The sequence below is a fragment of the Rhinatrema bivittatum genome, chromosome 3 (genome assembly GCF_901001135.1).
Source record: "Rhinatrema bivittatum chromosome 3, aRhiBiv1.1, whole genome shotgun sequence".
Taxonomy (NCBI): Eukaryota; Metazoa; Chordata; class Amphibia; order Gymnophiona; family Rhinatrematidae; genus Rhinatrema; species Rhinatrema bivittatum.
The window spans coordinates 318592828-318613445 of record NC_042617.1 but is presented as its reverse complement, the minus strand read 5'-3'; the positions used below and the strand labels follow the sequence as shown (position 1 = coordinate 318613445).

The 20618-nt window shown below is 48.7% G+C and overlaps 1 protein-coding gene across 3 annotated transcripts in view; it reads right to left on the bottom strand.

Annotated features, from left to right (window-relative positions):
* The window catches only part of LAMA4 (laminin subunit alpha 4), a 222748-nt gene that overhangs the window by 120534 nt on the left and 81596 nt on the right, over window positions 1-20618 (bottom strand). For all 3 annotated transcript variants that reach the window (XM_029595241.1, XM_029595243.1, XM_029595242.1), the window contains exon 10: window positions 12718-12828. In XM_029595241.1, coding sequence (XP_029451101.1) covers window positions 12718-12828 — 111 coding nt within the window. The remainder of the gene's footprint in view (window positions 1-12717; window positions 12829-20618) is intronic.

Here is a 20618-nt window from a genome sequence, read left to right as displayed (position 1 = left end):
TGTACCAGAAAAAGGATGAACAAATGATCAGACTTACAAAAGAATTGATAACCTTCAAATATCTGAGAAGGACTCTATGAACTTCTAGGCGATGCAACTCTCCCAAACTTGACTTTCTGAAGGAAGGCAGTTCTAATAACTGATCCAAATGGAAAGGCAAAACTATCTTTGGCAAAAAAGACAGGACTATATGAATCAAAACCCCCACCTCCAAAAACTTCAAAAAGGGTTACCAATAAGATAATACCTGTAGTTCTGAAATCCATCTCATCAAACAGATTGCTCCCAAAAATACTGCTTTAAGAGTCAAGTCCTTCACTATACAGGCCCTTATGGGTTCAAAGAGAGGCTTACATAAAGAAGGCAAGAACAGGTCCAGGTCCCAAAATGGAAAGGCATTATGAGATGGCGGATAAAGATGCTTCACTCCCTTTAAAAAACACAAAACATCCAGGTGACCTGACAGGGAAACACCCTATACCTTACCTCAATAACAGGAAATGGCTTCCACTTGCACCTTGAGGGAATTCAATGCCAGCCCCTTCTCAAATCCCTTCTGCAGAAAAGAAAGAACCAACAGAACCGGAGCCTTGAGAGGAGGAACCTTTGTCTGCTCGCCCCATCCCTCAAAAACTTTCCAGGCTCTGATATAGGCTCTGTGAAGCAGATTTCTTACATGCCTGAAGAAGAGTTGCTATCACCTCCTCCAAATAACCTTTGCTTCTTAACCTTTTCCTTTCAAGAGTCAGACCACGAGATAAAAGGAGACCATGTCCTTCATCACAACTGGCCTGTTGAAAAGCCTGTAAGTCAGTGTGAAACTTAGTGGTGCATCCCATTTGTACCTCATGAGATCTGTATACCAGGGACACCTGAGCCAGACTGGGATGACCAGGAACACCATTCCCTGATGTTGTTCTATTTTCTGAATTACTCTCGGCTCCTATCTTTCTCCTTTAGGCACTTTGGCATTTTTTCTTGTTGCCAAGAGATCCATGACAGGCATTCCCCACCTATCCTGAATCATCTTGAAGGAAGACTCCGCTAATTTCCACTCTATGGGGATCCAGGATATGATGGCTCAGAAAATCTGATTGTACATTGTTGACCCTGCAACTTGAGACACTGAGGGAGCCTGAAGACGATGCTCTGTCCATTTGAACAGCAGATTCATTTACTGGGATTTTACTTGACTTTTGGTTCTCCCTTGACCTTTTACAAAGGCTACTGTCATTCTGTTGTCTGAAAACATCCTTACTGAATTCCCTTTGAGCAATAGCAGGAATTCCTGGAGGGCTCTCCTTTTTGCCCTGGTCTCTAGTAGTTGACGGACCACGTTGCCTCCGTAGATCTCTAGCACCCTTCATCCTCCGAGACTGGCCTCGGTGGTTACCATGATCCAATCTGGGGATTCTAAGTCCATCCCTCTGACCAGATGCTACATTGGCAAACACCAATCCAGACTGCTTCTAACCTTGTAAGCAACAATATCCTTTCATAATCCTGCGAAAGGGGACAGGAGAGCACTCTGAAGGGGACACATATGCACTCCAGCCCAAAACACAAGATCCAAAATTGGTGCCATTGAACCTAGCACTTGCAGATATAAGAATATTAGATTTGCCATACTGGGTCAGACCAAAAGTCCATCAAACCCAGTATCTTGTTTCCAGCAGTGGCCAATCCGGGTCACAAGTATATGGTAGGATCTCAAAAGGTCGATAGATTCCATGCTGCTTATCCCAGGGATAAGCAGTGGATTTCCCCAAATCCACCTTAATAATGGTTTATGGACTTTTCCTCCAGGAACTTATCTAAACCTTTTTAAATCACAGGTACACTAACAGCTTTTACCACGTCATCTGGCAATGAATTCCAGAGCTCATTTATGCATTGAGTAAAAAATATATTCTATTTGTTTTAAATCTACTAAGAACTTCATTGCTGCATTTGGAGGTGGACCCTTGTCCTGGAGCAGTGGAGAACGGCTCCCTGGTAGAGACCAGGAAGCATCTGCCCCCAGGGGGCGGAGCTCAGGAGGAGACAGAGGCTAGGATGAGCTTCACCACTGGAAGCCCGCGGTCTTCCCGGGTGGAAACTCTGCAATTGGGGTCTTGCAGGGTCTCCCGGAGAGGTAGTAGAGAGGCGTGCCCACTCTCCCGGAGAGGTAGTAGAGAGGTGTGCCCACGAGCAGCAAGGGAGCGTGGTCGGACTCTAGGCTGTAGGTCTGGAGGAGCAAGGAAGGCCAGTACAGCGTAGGTGATGACAAGGCAAGAGACAAAGCCAGAATCAGGAGACGTGGTCAAGGCAGCCGAGGTCAGAATCCGAGGATCAGTCTGAGGAGTAGTCAACGAAGCAGAGGTCAGGTTACAGTGGTCAGACGAGGTCACAAGACAGGCAGAGGTCAGGATCCAGGCAGCAAACAGAATGGTCAAGGAGCAAGCCGAGGTCAGTACCAGAGAGACAGTCTGAGGGTACCACCTGGGGAGACAGGACAGACAGACGCTAGAATAGAAGGACGCTGGAACAGAAGGACGCTGGACAAGACTGGAACAGTAGGATGCTGGAATAAGGCTGGAACAAGACTGGAACAAGACTGGAACAAGACTGTGAACGCGGAGGCAAACTAGTACACATATAGTGCCTACCTGATTGCCAAGGCAAGGAAGTGCAGGCAGGGACTTCCTTATATCGTACGTTCAATCAGGACGCGCCGTGGAGCTAGGACTCGCCCCTGGCTCTACAAGAGACCGGGCGGTCCACAAACGCACGCATAGGGGCGTAGCCAATGCCACTGGGGACGCCGAACTCCGGCATGAGGCCTGGTGGGCAGTGGAAGGCCTGGCAACTGCCGCTGCGGGACTCCGAGGCCTGGAGGAGCTTGCGGTTGCTGCTGGGGAGGCCAACCCATGACCTGCAGAGGAGCTAGCGAGGAAAGCAGGCCTGTGCGTGGGCCGGGCGCGGACGGGGCGCGCAACAGTACCCCCCCTTCTAGGCCTCCCTCTACGCGGCCGTGGCTGGAAAGTCCTGAGGAGCTCTTTGTCGAGAATGTTGTGGGAAGGTTCCCATGAGTTCTCCTCGGCCCCATAACCCTCCCAGGCTAAGAGGTATTCCCATCTGCTTCGACACTGACGGACGTCGAGGACCTCTCTTACCTAGAGTGATGAATCTGGTTCGGTAGAGATCCGCGGAGGTGAAGGATCTCTACGAGAAGGCCAGGAGAGGATCAAAGGCTTCAACAGAGAGACATGGAATGTGTTGTGGATGCCCATATCACGAGGTAGCTGAAGTTGATAAGACACTGCTCCCACTCTTCGAAGCACTGGAAATGGGCCAATGTACTTGGGAGCCAGGCGATGAGAAGGGAGTCTCAACCTTATGTGTCGGGTGCTTAACCACATTTTCTGACCAGGACGGAAGAGTGGAGCGGGACGTCTATGGGCATCGGAAGTGCGCTTGGAGCGCTCAGCGGCCTGGGTAACGCGTTCTTTGACTTGATTCCACACCTGGTGAATGGTGTGGGCCATGAATTGCAGAGCTGGAGAAGGAACAGTCAGAGGAACTGGAAGAGGCAGCCGAGGTTGTCGTCCAAATACCACGGAGAATGGAGAGACATTGGTGGCAGCAGCGACGTGGGTTTTATGCGACAACTCAGCCCAGGGTAACAAATCGGACCAGTTGTCCATGTAGGAATGAAGGAATGTTTTCAAGGTCCGGTTGGTCCTTTCAGCTTGACCATTGGCCTGTAGGTGATAGGCCGACATGAAATTCAAGACAATTTTGAACTTTTTGCATAGAGAGCGCCAGTACCTGGTGGCAAACTGTGGTCCTCGGTTGGATATAATTTCCTTTGAGAGTCCATGGAGACGGAAAATGTGTTTCAGAAACAACTTGGCTAGTTCTGGGGCCAATGGGAGGCCTGGCAGGGGAATGAAGTGACCCATTTTCGAAAATGGTCGATAGTGACCCAGATTACGGTATTGTTCTGGGACAGGGGCAGGTCTGTGATGAAGTCCGTTGAGATGCTGGACCATGGCTCGGTAGTAGCTGGAAGCGGTTGGAGTAGGCCCCAAGGCCGTCCAGTAGGTGGCTTTTGTTGGGCGCACACGGGACATGAATCTACATAGTTACGAGAGTCTTGCACCATGTTGAGCCACCAGTAATATCTCCGCAACATCTCTAGGGTCCTGGTATGACCTGGGTGTCCTGCCAACTTGGAATCATGGGCCCATTTCAGAACTCGTTCATGTAATCTACGTGGAACGACGGTTTTCCCAACTGAAACTGTAGTGGTCATGGCAAGGGATACGTAGGCAGGATCTATGATGTGTCTGGGAACATCAGGAACATCCTCTGGTTCGAAGGATCTTGATAGTGCATCAGCACATCAGTTCTTGGAAGCTGGTCGATAGCATAGAATGAAATTGAACCGTTCAAAGAAGAGCACCCATCAGGCTTGTCTAGGATTCAAGAGTTGAGCTTCTTTAAGGTGCTCAAGATTCTTATGGTTGGTGAAAATGGTAAATTTAAGTTGCGCTCCTTCCAACCAGGGGCGCCACTCTTGGAGCGCCAACTTGTCGGCGAAAAGTTCTCGGTCACCAATGGTGTACTGCTGCTCTGTAGGAGAATGAAGAAGGTAACAATTTACCCTTTAGAGAAAACTGACTTAAGACGACTCCTGCTCCAATTGCAGAGGCGTCGACTTCGACGACAAATGGGCATCTTCGGTCTGGATGCTGAAGACAAGGACCAGAGCAGAAAGCTTCTTTTAGCGTCTGAAAGGCGGCTTGTGCTTTGGGTGTCCACACACGAGTGTTAGCCCCTTTCTTGGTCATGGCGATGAGCAGAGCAGCTAGGGTAGAATAATTGGCAATGAAGCTCCTGTAATAATTAGTAAAGCCAATGAAACATTGTAAGGCTCGTAGGCCTACTGGCTGGGGCCAGTCTCGGATCCCCTGGACTTTATCTGGATCCATGGAGAAACCTCGATCAGATATGATGTACCCTAGGAAGGGTAAGCGATTTCGCTCGAAGAGGCACTTTTCTAATTTGGCATAAAGATGATTTTCTCTTACACATTGGAGGACGATCCTAACATGATCTCGATGGGATTCAAGGTCTTTGGAAAAGATCAGGATGTCGAAGTCTCGGAGTATTTCATTCATAAGGCGTTGAAAGACCGCTGGGGCATTGCATAGCCCAAAGGGCATCACAGTATATTCATAGTGACCATCCCTCATGTTGAATGCGGTTTTCTAGATAACTTCAGGTTGGATGCGTACCATATTGTACGCACCCCTCAGATCCAACTTGGTGAAGATCCGTGCCCCTTGAAGGCAGTCAAACAGCTCGCTGATAAGGGGCAGGGGGTACTGATCTTTGTGGGTTATGGCATTGAGCCCTCTGTAGTCAATACAAGGGCGAAAACTGCCGTCCAGCGGGAGAATCAGAGGGACAAATGAACCCTTTTTCTAAGACATGGCTAGGGTTTCTGGATGAGACAATGGATACATTCTGTTCTTGGGAGGCGTCGTGCCCGGCAGAAGTTCTATGGAGCAATTGAACTTGCGTAACGGAGGTAAGGTATCCGCCTTCTGCTTCGAGAAGACGTCTTCGAACTCAACATTCTGAGTAGGCAAACCAGATAGAGTGGTAGACTTCAAGACAGAGACTACTGGAGATACTTGACGTAGACATGTCTTCTGGCATTTGGAACCCCACTGCACCAACTGAGGGGAATGCCAATCGAACTGAGGTTTTTGGACCTGGAGCCAGGGCAGCCCCAGGATGACTGGATATGTAGAATGTTTTAACACATAGGACATCTCCTCCTCGTGATGAGTGCCCATGGTAAGATGGACAGCCACTGTTCGATGGGTGATGAGCCCTGGAAGATGTTCTCCTTGAATGGAGGTGATGCGGATGCTCACATCTAATGGCTGAAGAGGAATGTTCAGAAGCTTGTCAATGTCATTCATGATGAAGCTGCCGCTTGCTCCTGTATCAACAAGAGCAGTGGTGGTGAATAAGTGGGCCTCGATGTCCAGAGAGACTGGAAGCAGGAGTTGGGGGCCGGTGACTGTAGCGCCTAAGCTCAGGACCCTGCCGGGCTCAAGCGTTGCAGTTTTCTGGACGGACTGGAAAGGACTGCCGAAGATGTCCGAAAGTGGCACAGTAAAGGCAAAGACCCTCCTTCTTCCGACGGAGACGTTTGGTCGGAGACAGTCACCCATGGTTCACCTCCATATGTTCCACCACGGGAGGAGGTGGTGGTGATGGAGTCTTGGCTGGAGGACTCTAAACATGCATGGGACGCGGTGTAGGAGAGCGGGAAGCCTTTACTTCTAGGTGCCTTTGCTGAAGACGATGGTCGATCTTCCCGGTGAGGGAGCCTTACGGACGGAGAGTTCATCTTTGAGAGTGCTGGAGAGTCCATCTAGGAAGATGGCTTGCAGACAATCTTCTTGCCACTTGAGATCAGTAGCCAGGGTCCTGAACTCCAATATATACTCAGAGAGGGTCCGTGACCCTTGACGGAGGTGGAGTAGATTATGGCTGGCTACAGCTTGGCGGCCTGGGTCTCCGAAGGTCTGCTTGAAGAGAGCAACAAACTCGGATAGCTTGGAAAGCATGGGATTGGAGCACTCCCACAATGAAGAGGCCCATGCAAGAGCCTTCCCATCCAGGCGGGAAAGAATGAAGGTCACTTTGGTTGTTTCCTTCCGGAAACAAGGAGGGCTGCAGTGCGAATTGTATGAAGCACTGGTTGAGGAAACCACAACAGGAGCATGGGTCCCCGTTGTATAGTGTAGGTGCAGGGAGCGACAACGATGCTTTTGGTAGCATAGAGGCCGCTAGGTCCAGGGGATTGGCCAGAGCTGTATCTCACAGCTGGGAATGAAACTCTTCCATCGAAGAGGCGAGCGATTCCAAAGCCCTGCGATGTTCTTGGACTGTAGAGGCCAAACCCGGTAGGGCCTGGAGGCGGGAGACTCCGTTGAGTTCATGGCCTTGGCAACCTGATGCGCTTGGAGGTGGACCCTTGTCCTGGAGCAGTGGAGAACGGATCACTGGTAGGGACCAGGAAGCACCTGCCCCCAGGGGGTGGAGCACAGGAGGAGACAGAGGCTAGGATGAGCTTCACCACTGGAAGCCCGCGGTCCCGCCCGGGTGGAGCCCCTAGGGACCCGGGCTGCTTGGACTTAGGTGGGCCTCGCAGGGTCTCCCAGAGAGGTAGTAGAGAGGTGTGCCCATGAGCAGCAAGGGAGTGTGGTTGGTCTCTAGGCTGTAGGTCTGGAGGACAAGGAAGGCCAGTACAGCGTAGGCGATGACAAGGCAAGGGAGAAAGCCAGAATCAGGAGACGTGGTCAAGGCAGCCGAGGTTAGAATCCAAGGATCAGTCCGAGGAGTAGTCAACGAAGCAGGGGTCAGGTTCCAGAGGTCAGACGAGGTCACAAGGCAGGCAGAGGTCAGGATCCAGGCAGCGAACAGAATGGCCAAGGAGCAAGCCTAGGTCAGTACTGGAGAGACAGTCCGAGGGTACCACCTGGGGAGACAGGAAAGACAGATGCTAGAACAGAAGGACGCTGGAACAGAAGGACGCTGGACAAGGTTGGAACAGTAGGATGCTGGAACAAGGCTGGAACAAGACTGGAACAAGACTGGAACAAGACTGTGAACGCGGAGGCAAACTAGTTTACATATAGTGCCTACCGGATTGCCAAGGCAAGGAAGTGCAGGCAGGGACTTCCTTATATCGTACGTTCAATCAGGATGCGCTGCGGAGCTAGGACCTGCCCCTGGCCCTACAAGAGGCTGGGCAGTCCGCGCCCACACGCTTAAGGGCGTGGCCAATGCCACTGGGGACACCAAACTTCATAAACTATTAACAATCCTTCATAAACTATTAACAATCACTCACAAAGCCATACACAACATTACTCCTCTGGATCTTACAATACCTTTGCAACTCCACACCTCGGTCCATCCAATTAGACTGGCCCAGAGAGGCACTCTTCAAGCACCCTCCATCAAGACCTCCCTCAGTAAGAGAGCTATATCCGCCTCGGGCCCCAAGCAATGGAACCTGCTCCCTCCTGAACTGAGGCTGGAACGATGTCCAATCACCTTTAAGAAGAGACTTAAGACTTTGTTATTCGAACAAGCCTTCCCATAACTACTCACTTCAGCCTTGGTTCTTATCCGCATCATGAGTACTCTATCCAACTTGAGGCCTTCATAGTCCTCCCCTATTTAATGTCCCTGCTTTTCGCCCAAGTTATACAGACCCAATTCTCTATACTTGCTTCACCCATTTTATGTTTATCCAGGTTACTTCTACCCTGTTCATTGTAAAACAAGACTTTGTCTCTGTTATTTTTTGCTGGTTGTATTGTAAACCGAAGTGATAATTAATCTTGTTAATTGAACCTCGGTATATAAAAAGTTATAAATAAATAAATAAACAAACTCTGGCGTGAGGCCTGGTGTGCAGGTGACCGTCACCGCAGGATGCCGAAGCCTGGAGGAGCTCATGGCTGCTGCTGGGGAGGCCGACCCATGACCTGCAGAGGAGCTAGCGAGGTGAGCAGGCCTGTGTGTGGGCCGGGTGCAGACAGGGCGCTCAACATTCATTGCATGTCTCCTAGTCATTCTACTACACTGGATACAGATCCCTGCACAGGGCACACCTGACCCTGCATCTTGTGTATCCTCTCAAAGGTCATAAAAACCTTGTCCATCTGCATATTGAAGTGTGCTCCTAGATAATTTATCTCTTGCAAGGGTTCCAGCTTGATCTTTCTATGGCTGGTCACCCATCACAGGTTTTGTAAGACCTGAACCACCCTGGAGATTGCCAATTGGCATTCCTCTGCTGATTTTACTCGAATCAACCAATTGTCCAGATAGGGATGAACGAACACTCCTTCCTTGCAATGAGTAGCCTCAACTAGCACCATTGCTTTGAAAAACGTCCTTGGAGCAGTTGCTAGATTGAATGGGAGCACTCAAAACTGAAAATGACCTCCCAGGACTGCAAATCTGAAAAACATTTGATGCTCCTGGTGAATGGGAATATGGAGATAGGCCTTGGACAGATCTAGTGAAGAGAGAAATTCTCCCTTTCTGACTGCTGCAATCACTGAACAGAGAGTTTCCATCTAGAAGTGAGACACTCTTAGAGCCTTGTTTACTGCTTCAGGTCATAATAGGTCTAAAGGAATCCTCCTTTTTGGGAACCATGAAGAACATGGAATATCTTCTTTGAGCCTACTCTTGCTTCCGAACTGTAACTGTGGCCTCTAACTGAAGAAGACGATCAGTATAATCTTTACGCCTCCTTTACTAACAAATGATAAGGGGAAATCATAAAGGCATCTGGCAGTCTCCTTGAAAATTCTAAAGTGTAAACATCTTTTATGACTGAATGTGTTGTGTCCGTCGCTGTCCGACATCTCTGCTCCGCCCACCTTATATTGTTGGCGACTCCCTTTGGGGTTGATGGAAGGTTAGCTGTTGCGGCGTCTCCATGCCGTCCTCCTCTAGCATTCCCGGACCGGCTCGATGCTGCAAGCCGCCATGTTGACCAGATGCCTAAGGGTGCGCGCCCTTAGGAATCTGGTCAACATGGCGGCTTGCAGCGTTGAGCCAGTCCGGGAACGCTGGAGGTGGACAGCTTGGAGACACGCAGCAGCTAGCCATCCATCAACCCCGGAGGGAGTCACGAGGTAAGGTGGGCGGAACAGAGACGTTGGACAGCGACGGACACAACAATGTCACGCCCCTCACCTCTGATCCAAAGCGACTCTGGCAGCATGTTGTTCCAAGGATCTGGAATAGAATTTCCTGTAACATTGGGCTTCCTTTTATAGGTCCCCTAACCGGGACTTCCTGTGGCACTAGCTGATGACATCGCATCCTCCATGAGTAAATAAGGAAGTCCTTTGCAACCAGCCAGTGCCTCAGCAACAGGTCCCCTGGTGCTCTTGTTCCCAGTGCGTATTTGCTAGTTATGTTTTGTGCTTTAATCGGGCCTTATCTGTTCCTGTCTTGTTTCCCTGTATCCTTGGTTGTCTTCTCATTGCCCTGCTCCTCACCCATTTGGTTCTGGTTTCCTGTCCCTGCCTGTGCCCTACCTTGCTTTTCTCTTTAGTCCTGGTTGACTTGTTTGTCTTGTCTGTCATGTTCATCTCAGATTGATTCTCTGGATTCTGATCTTGGTTTGGTTCCTGACCTTTCCTGTCTGCTGCCTACCCTGACCTCAAGTTTGGTATTTTATTTATTTATTTTATTTAGACATTTTATATACTGTCGTTCCAAATAAAGATCACAATGGTTTACAAAAGTAACATTCATAACTATAAATCAACAAATATTGACATTTTACAGAGGTAGTGTTCAGAGGGAGTTAACATAAATCAAATGAAATGTTCCAGTACATCTTAAACCACTTTCTAAAGATCTCCAACATAAGGTGAGTTGCTCAGGAAAATACTACAACAATATCTCATAACTGTCAGTACACTGTATTGAGATTCTTGCATTAAATTGTATTCCTTTTGCTTCAATCCTTCTTGCTTTTTTTTGGTTTTCTTACTTTTTGATGTCTTTAGGTTAGGTTGTATGCATTTTTGAAAAGCCAAGTTTTTAGCTCACTTTTAAATCTCTTTCTATATGGTATCAAACGTAATCTCTCAGCTAGAGAGAGAGTTTTGGGCCTGCCTTAGAAAACACACAATCTCTTCCTTGTATCTGCTCTGTTGTCTGCTGTCTTCCACGGCCCTTGATTAGATTGGACACTCAATCTGGATAGCCCCAGGGAGCCACCTAAGTCCTGCCGGCCACCAAGACCCAAGGTCTCAACCTGTGGGGGAGGTGGCTGGTACAGGCGAAGCTCAAGTTGGTCCCACCTATGGGCTTTTTCTCCTGCTGCCGGTGTGGGCTTAGCAGGTTCGCTCATTAGGCTGAGTCAACCACACCACAGTGACAAGGGTCCACGTTCCCTGTTGGTGTTACACCCTGGAGACTTGGTGTTCAGCCTGTGCAGTCACATAGTGCAGAAATCCCCATACTGACACCATATGTAGGACAGCCAAGTAAATCTCTCAGGCTGGAAGCATGTACCACACTGACTCCAGTCTTCTTTCTTAAAGATTCCACTTTATTAATCACACCAGCATTCACAATCTGTAGACTGCTTATCTCCAGCAGTGTACTCACAGCTTCACTTCAGAACAGAGATGTTTCAGGACCTGCCTTCTCCTGGAGACACAGGTCCTCCTGTTCCCAGATGAGCTCACATTCTTATTCCTCCTTCCAGGGGACCTGCCCACACAGTTTTCTCTCTATGGCTTTTAAGGTGGAATAGGTCAGATGCCTGATCCCACACAGGTTAAAGAAGGATTGTAGGGCCACTATTTTACACTCCTCTTACTTACCTAAACAAGCTTTCACTCTTCAGTTCCTCGCTACCTCTCCTCTCTTATTTCTCTCTCTCTAAACCCCTCCTTGTGCACTCCGCTCATCAATCAAATCACTTCCACCTATGCCCTTCTCCTCTACTGCCAATTCCAAACTCTGTGCTTTCTATCTGGCTACACCGTGTGCTTAGAATAGACTTCCTGAGCTGGTGCACCATTTTCCCTCTTTCACCTTATTTAAATCCCATCTAAAAACCCACCTACCTGAAGCTGCTTTTAAATCTTAACCCCTCATTGCCCCACTTACAGCCTCATTAATTTTTAACCATTGTCTTAATAAATGAAATTCCACAAGTCTCTTTTGCCCTGTATGTTTGTCTTGATTAGATTGTAAGTTCTACCGAGAAGGAACTGTCTCTTATATGTTTTTGCAATTTGCTGCATACATTGGGTAGCGCTATATAAGTGTTAAGTAGTAGCAGTACTACCAGGACAGAAGTGGCAAAGCTCACACCTTTCTAGGAGCAATTTAGTATAAGCACATGACCAACTGGAGAACTGCACCGCTACCCTCAGCTGGAGACAGAGAAATACTGAGAAACTGCAGGGGAATACTTCCCTGTGATCGATGACATCTGCAGTGTTTTTTCTCTACCTCCATCTGCTGATTGGGAGCAAAACTCGTCTGGAGGGATGATAAGGAATGTACCATTCTGTGTGCAGGTGACTATGACTGTATCCGTATGTGAGTGAGATACAGTGGACTACAGTTTCAGAGATCTTTAAGCCATTCAGCATCTAAACTTGTCCACACACTGCTCAATACAATACTAACCAGACCCCACACAGCGTCCTCTGATGACCACACACTGCTCACTGCAGTTCTGGCCTGACCCCACGTGTGTCCATCTCTGTCCACACTCTCACTGCAGTACTGGCTTGACCCCCATGCTGAATCCAGCTCTGTCCACGCTCTTACTGAAGTACTGGCCTGACCCCACGTGCTTTCATCTCTGTCCACACTCTCACTGCAGTATTGGCTTGACCCCCACACTGAGTCCATCTCTGCCCACACTCTCACTGCAGCAATGGCCTGATCCCACGCTGCATCCATCTCTGTCCACACTCTCACTGCAATACTGGCCTGACCCCACACTGCGTCCATTTCTGTCCACCCTCTCATTGCAGTACAGGCCTGACCTCACACTATGTCCATCTCTGTCCACACTCTCACTGTAGTACTAGCCTCACCCCATGCTGCGTCCATCTCTGTCCACACTCTCACTGCAGCACTGACCTTTTGTTGCACTGTATCCACCTCTGCCCGCACACTGCTGACTTTGGTCTCTGCGTTTGCGATCTCAAGTCTGCTCTGTGCCAGGTGATGCTGTTTCTCTGTAAGCTTCATCTGTAAAACACAATATTGCATTAGGGGGTATGTATGCATCAGCCCTAGACCTTCAGGGAAAGGGTAGAGCTGCAGGTGCATGCGTGTGCTTGTGTGTTGATTGACAGGATGGACTTGTTTGAAAGGGATGGGCAATATTTTAAATTGTTTGAATACCCAATATAAAAGATGGGATTGGATGCACCCAGCATTTTCCCCATAAGCACAGAATTGGAGAAAAGTTTTAGCCTGTCAGGCACTTTGTGACAAATTTTCCCTTCTCTGGGGGAAGCCACTGAGAAGCTCCTTCAGCAGGAAGGAAGGAAAATCATCATTGGAAGGGTAAATTCAAAACCACACATCCCAGGAAACATGAACTACATTTCCCAGGATGCTCGTATCCGTCCAGCACATTCCGACTCCCAAAGATTGTCAGGGTTTTTCCTCTTTCCTTCTGAGGGAGATATATGTGGCCTGAGCCCTAAATCCAGTCCTGTGCCGCTAATAATGTCTCCTTTTATCTAACTTCAAGTTCTAGGAAAGATTTACTAAGCCGCGGTGCTTTTCCCGGAGGGAAAAATGTCACAGGAATCACTAACCTGCAGTCAATAAATCCCCCCCTCAAGGAAAAATACAGCAGCAATGCAAGGGCACCATCCCATCTTTTACAGGGGCCATGTGGCCCCCAGACAGTCCTCCGGCCAAAGAGCCGAAATCACTGGGCGTCCAGTCAGATTCCCTGTCCCTCTCTCGCTACTGCACCCTGAAGCAGTCAGGTGTTCAGAAAATATAAAACAGTGTTAACTGCACTCCCAAGTCCTGAAGCCCCTCCCTCCCCCCCCCCCCCCAACCAGGGGCAAAGGGGCACATGAGGCTGGCCAGCAACATTTTTGGAAATGACACCAAAGCACGAACTCTAGGGCAAAAGGTGCCCCAACAAAAACCGTTAAGAACATAAGAACATGCCATACTGGGTCAGACCAAGGGTCCATCAAGCCCAGCATCCTGTTTCCAACAGTGGCCAATCCAAGTCACATACAGCTTGGGTGAGGTGTGGAGCACCTGGACCTGGACGGGCAGGATGGAGGGGGAGGGAATGCCTTGAGAGAGGGAGGAAAGAATGCCAAAAAGGAGGGGAGATGGGGATAGAGGGAAAGAATGCTTAGAGGGGGGGGGGGGGGGTAGAAGGGGGAGAGAAGGGGAGAAGAGTGAGAAAATGTTGAAGGAGAGAGAGAGGGGTGCAAATGGATGAAAGGAGAGATCTCTTCTCCATAATTTCCCTAGTTGTATCACTCGCTTGTTTTTTGGAAACATATTGGGTTGTTGTGTGTTATTTGGTGGTGATGTAAATAAGGATAGTGATGGGTCAGGTATATGTCCTGACGCTTGTCTCATACGTTTGATATTTCTTTCAGTTACTGGGCTTTTTACTTCTTCTGCATTGTGCCTTCTTTGTTTTGCCTCATGTTTGGTGTTATTTGTTGAATTACTTTTCTGTTTTTTTATAATTAAATGACTGTCTTGATTGTTGATTCCAAGTATACACATTATTTTTTTGTAGTCTAATTTATCTCTTTTGAATTTCTCTAATTCCATACGTTTCAAGTCTTTTGTGAATTTTTCAAGATTATCTTTGTAGTCACTGTAAATCACATCAAAACAAAGATCATTCTTTTTTAGAAATTTTTTAAATTGTATTTTAAGTTTTTTATTTTTATCCCTTATTGTATATTTTAACTCTCTTATTTTTATAGTAAACATTTCCATATTTATATATGGTGCCTGGAGATGTAGTCTTCATCTAGCTTGAATTAAGGTAACTTTTATATACATAAGGTCTTTTCTCTGTTCATGACTTTACTAAATAACCTGTCAGCCTCTCTGCTCATTATTTTTAACTGTATTTCATTTTATTTAACCTATTGATGTATAAATCACCTCTTAATTGTTATTCCATATTGGGTTTTGTTTTTATATTTATTATTATCTATTTCTAATATTAAAACATTTTTATTCCTAGAGCCCCTGATGCAGCCTTAAAAGGCGAAACTTTGGGGCCAGAGTCGGGCCATATATAATCAATCAATAAATCTTCTTCTTTCCAAGGCTCCGGTCTTGCTTTGTTTTTTCACACTTGAAGATCCAGGAACAGCAGCGGTTCTTGGAGGCATTGGCTACTTCCATTGAATGCCTCAATGCCCGTTTGGACTCTCATGCTGGTTCCGTGGCTTCTACAACCACACCACTCAGTTCTCAGGCACCGACTACTCCAACCAGAGCTCTGCTCGCCCTGCCCGCTCCACCCCGTTTCAATGGGGACCCGAAGCTCTGCAGAAGCTTCATCAATCAATGCTACATGCATTATGCTCTGCAGCCCTCCATCTTCCAGGACAACCTGACAAAGGTAGCATTCACCCTTTCACGCCTAGAGGGCAAGGCGTTAGCATGGGCATCTCCCTTGTGGGAGCGTGCGGACTCTCTTCTCCAAGAAATATCACGCTTTGTGATAGTTGAAAGTCACGCTTTGTGATAGATGAAAGTCCTTTCATTGGACTTTTGATGATCCAGGGAGGCAGGCTACGGCTAATTCGAATCTTCTACGTTTGCGGCAAGTTCACCGAGCACTCAATGAATACCCACAGAATTCCAGACTCTCGCTACAGAGTTAGGCTGGCAGGAGAACTGCCTCTGAGCCATTTACCTAGATGGCCTGTCACCTCAACTCAAAGATGAACTTGCAGCCTGTGAACTATCCTCTCTCGAGGACCTCATCGACCTTACAGGTCGCATAGACCATTGCCTCCAGGTGCGCCACCGGGAGGTCCGGGTACCCCGGCATCCCACTGATGACTCTTCTCGATCTCCACCTGCGGCGAACCCCGCATCCAATGGAGTCCCATTGTCCACCAAGTTGGAAGACCCATGCAGCTGGGGTGTGGGTGCCTTACCCCCCGAGGAGCACCTTAGGTGGAGGCATTCGGGTCTGTGCTTGTATTGCGGAGCTGCAGGTCACCGCCTGTCATCTTGTCCTGTCCGTCCAAGAAACTCTCTGGTCTAAGTTCAGTAGGGGTCCTGAACTTGGGTGCTACTACTCCGTCCCCCAGTTAACATTACCTGTTACCTTGACCTGGAATTCCTGTTCCTTCCCTACCTTGGCTTTGGTTGATTCAGGAGCCGGCAGAAACTTTCTTGTGAAGGATTTGGTCCAACTCCTAGGCATTTCTACTCATCCTGTCAAGAAACCACTACTTATTGCCTCCATCCATGGTGACCCTCTACCAGGAAGAATTTCCCAAGTTACCATTCCTGTCCACCTCTTCACTGGAACTTTGCTAAGAGGAGGAAGTAGAATTCTTCATCCTGGATAAATCCATCCATCCAGTGGTGTTAGGGTTACTATGGCTTCAGCGCCACTCACCCCACTTTGATTGGGAGACCCTACAACTCGCCAAATGGAGCCCTGCTTGTCATCGCACTTGCCTCAGGAGAGTAGAACCGCCTTCAGTGATACCGCTAGAGGTTACTGTCTCAGGCCTTCCTGCACCCTATGCTGATTTTGGGGATGTGTTTTCGAAACAGAAGGCTTATATCCTTCCACCTCATCGTGAGTACGACTGCCCAATTGATCTTCTCCCGGGTACTACACCCCCTAGGGGCAGAACCTATTTATTTATTTATTTATTTAACAGTTTTTTATACCGACCTTCATGGTAAATAACCATATCGGATCGGTTTACATTTAACAAGGGTAAACTGAGGTAACAATTCTGGTAAACAATAGATAACAATGGAAAAAGGAGTAAGTCAAAGTTACAATCAACAAGGAATAGAATAAACTTGGAAGCTTAAAACAAGCTGGAAGGAAGATGAAGGCAGGTAGAATAAATATAAAGTGATACGATTAATTTAACGGGTTAAAGCTTATGCTTTAACCTGGAAATGCTAGTGTCCATTTTCAGGAGGAAGAGTGCCAAGGATCTTGTACCCTTTGTCTTGTACCCTTTGTACCTTGTACCCTTTGTCTGTACCAGAGACCTGAGCTATGTTGGACTACATCCATGAAAACTTGGCTAAAGGTTTTATCTGTCTCTCCACCTCGCCTGCTGGTGCAGGCTTCTTCTTTGTCACCAAGAAGGATGGGTCATTACAACCATGCATAGACTATCATGGCTTGAATGCCATCACCTGCAAGGATAAGTACCCTCTGCTCTTGATTAATGAATTGTTTGATTGCCTCTAAGGGGCGACCATCTTTACCAAGCTGGACTTGCGAGGTGCCTACAATCTGGTTCGTATCCATTTCGAGGATGTCTAGAAGACAGCGTTTAATACCAGGGATGGACATTATGAATACCTTGAGATGCCATTTGGCCTTTGTAATGACATCCTTATTTTTTCAAAGGATCTTGCCACCCATTGTTTGGATGTCCGCATGGTACTGCAGCGCCTGCGGGAGAGCCACCTATTTGCCAAGCTCGATAAGTGCTAAATTGAGAAGCAAATCCTACCCTTCCTGGGCTACATTGTTTGCCAACATGGCTTCTCCATGGATTCCAGTAACCTACGAAGCATCCAAGACTGGCCCCGACCCACGGGCCTTCAAGCACTCCAGCAGTTCCTTAGTTTTACCAACTACTACTGCCACTTCATAGCCAATTATTCCCTGGTTGCTGCACTTCTTATGGCCCTTACCCGTAAGGGTAGCGATACGAAGAATTGGACTCCAGAGGCAATTACAGCCTTGCAAGCCCTGAAAGATGCCTTCTTGTTGGGGCCCTGCTTATGTCACCTGGACCCGAACCGCCCCTTCATTGTTGAAGTGGATGTCTGCCATTGGAGCTAGGGCGGTGCTGAGTCAGCATTCCCCAAAAGGGGTTCTGCGTCCTTGTTTCTTCTACTCCCACAAGTTCTCCCCCGCAGAGCGAAATTATAGCATTGGGGATCGAGAACTCCTTCCAATTAAGCTTGCTCTCGAAGAATGGTGCCCTTGGCTGGAGGGCGCCCAACATCGATTTACAATCTTCACTGACCACAAGAACCTTGAGCATCTCTGGCACGCCCAGCGTTTAAATGCTTGCCAGGCCCGCTGGGTGCTATTCTTCACTCAATTTGACTTCGACTTTTGATACCGTCCTGCGAGAAGAACCTCCAGGCTGATGCCCTGTCTCGTTCCTTCAAACCCGAAGACTCCCAAGAAGAGCCCCATCACATAATCGATCCTGCTCATATTTCTCTGTCCGCCATCATGACTGTACCAGCAGGGAAAATGGTGGTGCTCTGCAAGCTTCGTGAAAAGGTGCTACAGTGGGCACATGATTCCATAGTAGCTGGCCATCCTGGACGCGCTTGGACTTTGTCCCTCTTACAGAGCTACAATTGGTGGCCCACCATGTCCTCTGATATGCATGTGTACCTAGACTCCTGTCCTACGTGCACCCAACAAAAGCCTCCGGTAGGTCGACTGTGGGGCCTGCTACAACCTCTACCTGCTCCTGAAGAAGCCTGGACTCACTTGTCCACCGACTTCGTGGTGGACCTTCCGGTGTCTAAGGGGAACACTGTCACCTGGATGATCATGGACAGGTTCTACAAGATGGATCATTTTGTGTCACTTCCCGCCTTACCTTCAGCACCTGAACTCGCACGTCTGTTCTTCCTCCATGTTTTCCGCCTCCATGGGTTACCCATAGACATGGCCTCCGATAGGGGGCCTCAGTTTGTCGCCCGCTACTGGCGCTCTTTGTGCAGAAAATTCAGGATTTCCATCAGTCTGACCACTGCCTATCATCCCCAGGCCAACAGCCAAGCTGAGTAAAGGAACCGCTCCCTCAAGTGCTTTCTCCGTGCTTAATCCAACAACCAGCAAGACAACTGGGCTCAACTACTTCCATGGGCCGACTTTTCTCATAATTTGCACATCGCGGCAGCCACAGGAGTCTCCCCTTTCTCTCTGGTGTACGGCAGACAGCCATGGCCTCCTTTGCTGAGTCCTCTTTCAGTGCCTTCTCCAGCAGCTCAGGCAACTGCAGACGCCCTCCAAGCCCTTTTGACGTGCACTAACCAACGTTTGCGCCAAGCAGCCACATGTGCCAAGAAATCCTCAGACACCCTTCACAAACCTGCCCCAGAATTTCAACCTGGTAACAGAGTATGGCTGAGCACCCACCAGAATCATTTGAGCGGTTCACTCCCAGGTATATTGGGCCTTTCCCGGTCACTCGATGCATTGGCCCAGTAACCTACCAGCTCAGTCTGCCACCTATGCTGGGAGTACACAATTCCTTCCACTTCTCGCTACTCAAGCCTCTCGTACTCTCTTGGCCTTCGTGTAAGGCTCCTGATCCTTCTCAAGTCATCTCGGAGACTGACACAATTTACTGAGTTCAAGATGTTCTAGACATCCGTAGGAGAAGCTGCTATTGGGAATACCTCCTCTCTTGGGAGGAGTACGGCACCGAAGAAAACTCCTGGAACCCAGCGTGTAACATCTTGGATAAAGGGCTTCTTCAGTGGTTCCACCAAGCCCATCCTGGCAAACCCAGACCTCCAAGAGAGGGGCGTAAAGGGGGATACTGATGAGTGTCCCAGCCACGGCAGGCCCGTGACTGGCCCTACTCACCCCCGACACCCGGGTCCCGGACCTGGCCCTTCCTCTTTGGCAGCGGTAGGCAGCCGCCTATGCGCTCGCGTTCCTACCATTTTTCCAGGTTCCTCCGGCTGCTCCTCAGCTTCCTCTGGTCCCAGTCGGGTATCCCCACGTGCGCAGAGGGAAGACGCCACCACCACGTAGTTCCAGTAACTTTGCATATCTCCAGCGTCTTCCGCATCGTTCCCGCAGTTTGATCATTAATGAGTGACAGTGCGTCGGATGGCGATTCACATACTGTTTAATCTGGTCAGCTTTTACTTCAGCTCTTATGGACAAATTTTTGTTTCAGGTAATGGGGGGGGGGGGGGGGGGGGAGGGGGGAAGTTTGATATGTAGCAGTCTTCCATTTCTATTGTTTGGTTTGATCTCAGAGAGTGTCTCAGGAACATGTCACTCTCTGGGTTGTTGACTGAATAAAAATTATTTTACACTAAAGGGGCCATGGTGGGAAACCTTCCCGTGGCCCTGGATGATGATGTTGCCAGGCCCTGCTACTTAAGGCAGATCCTGCCATCCGGTCTTTGCCTTGGCAATAGGTCTCCACGCTTCTTGTGTGTACTTAGTTGCTACTCCTTCGTGTTCCTGTTCCTGTGCTTGTTTGTTCCAGTCCTGTGTTCCTGTTCCAGTTCCCGAATTCCAGTACCAATTTCCTGTTCCTGACCTTCGCTTGTTCCTGATTACCTTTTGGACGGATTCCTGGCTTTGACCCTCGCTTGTTCCTGACCACGCTTTGGATGGATTCCTGGCTTTGACCCTTGTCTCCAGCCGCCTGCCTTTAATCCAGCTTGAACCTGACTTTGCCTCCAGCTGACTGCTTGGACTTGGCCTTTCTTAGGCTCTTGCCTACTTACAAGCCCGGACTTAATCTATTCTTGTTCTCTAGCATGCCTCAGTCTGTCCGGGCTTCTGGATCCAGGCCCTGTCTTGAACTCAGCTCCTTGTGACCCTGTGTCTCTGTTGCTTCCTGGCTCCCTGCCTTGAACATCTCTCTCATGATCAACCATGTGGAGGCCCGCCTAAGACCAACCGGCCCCAGTTCTCAAGGGCTCAACCTGCGGGGAACGAGGTCTGGTATTGGTGAAGCTCCAGTCGCTCCCCTTATGAGAAACATGGAGGTAACCTGCATGGTGCAACAGATACTAATATAAGAAGCTTGCTGGGC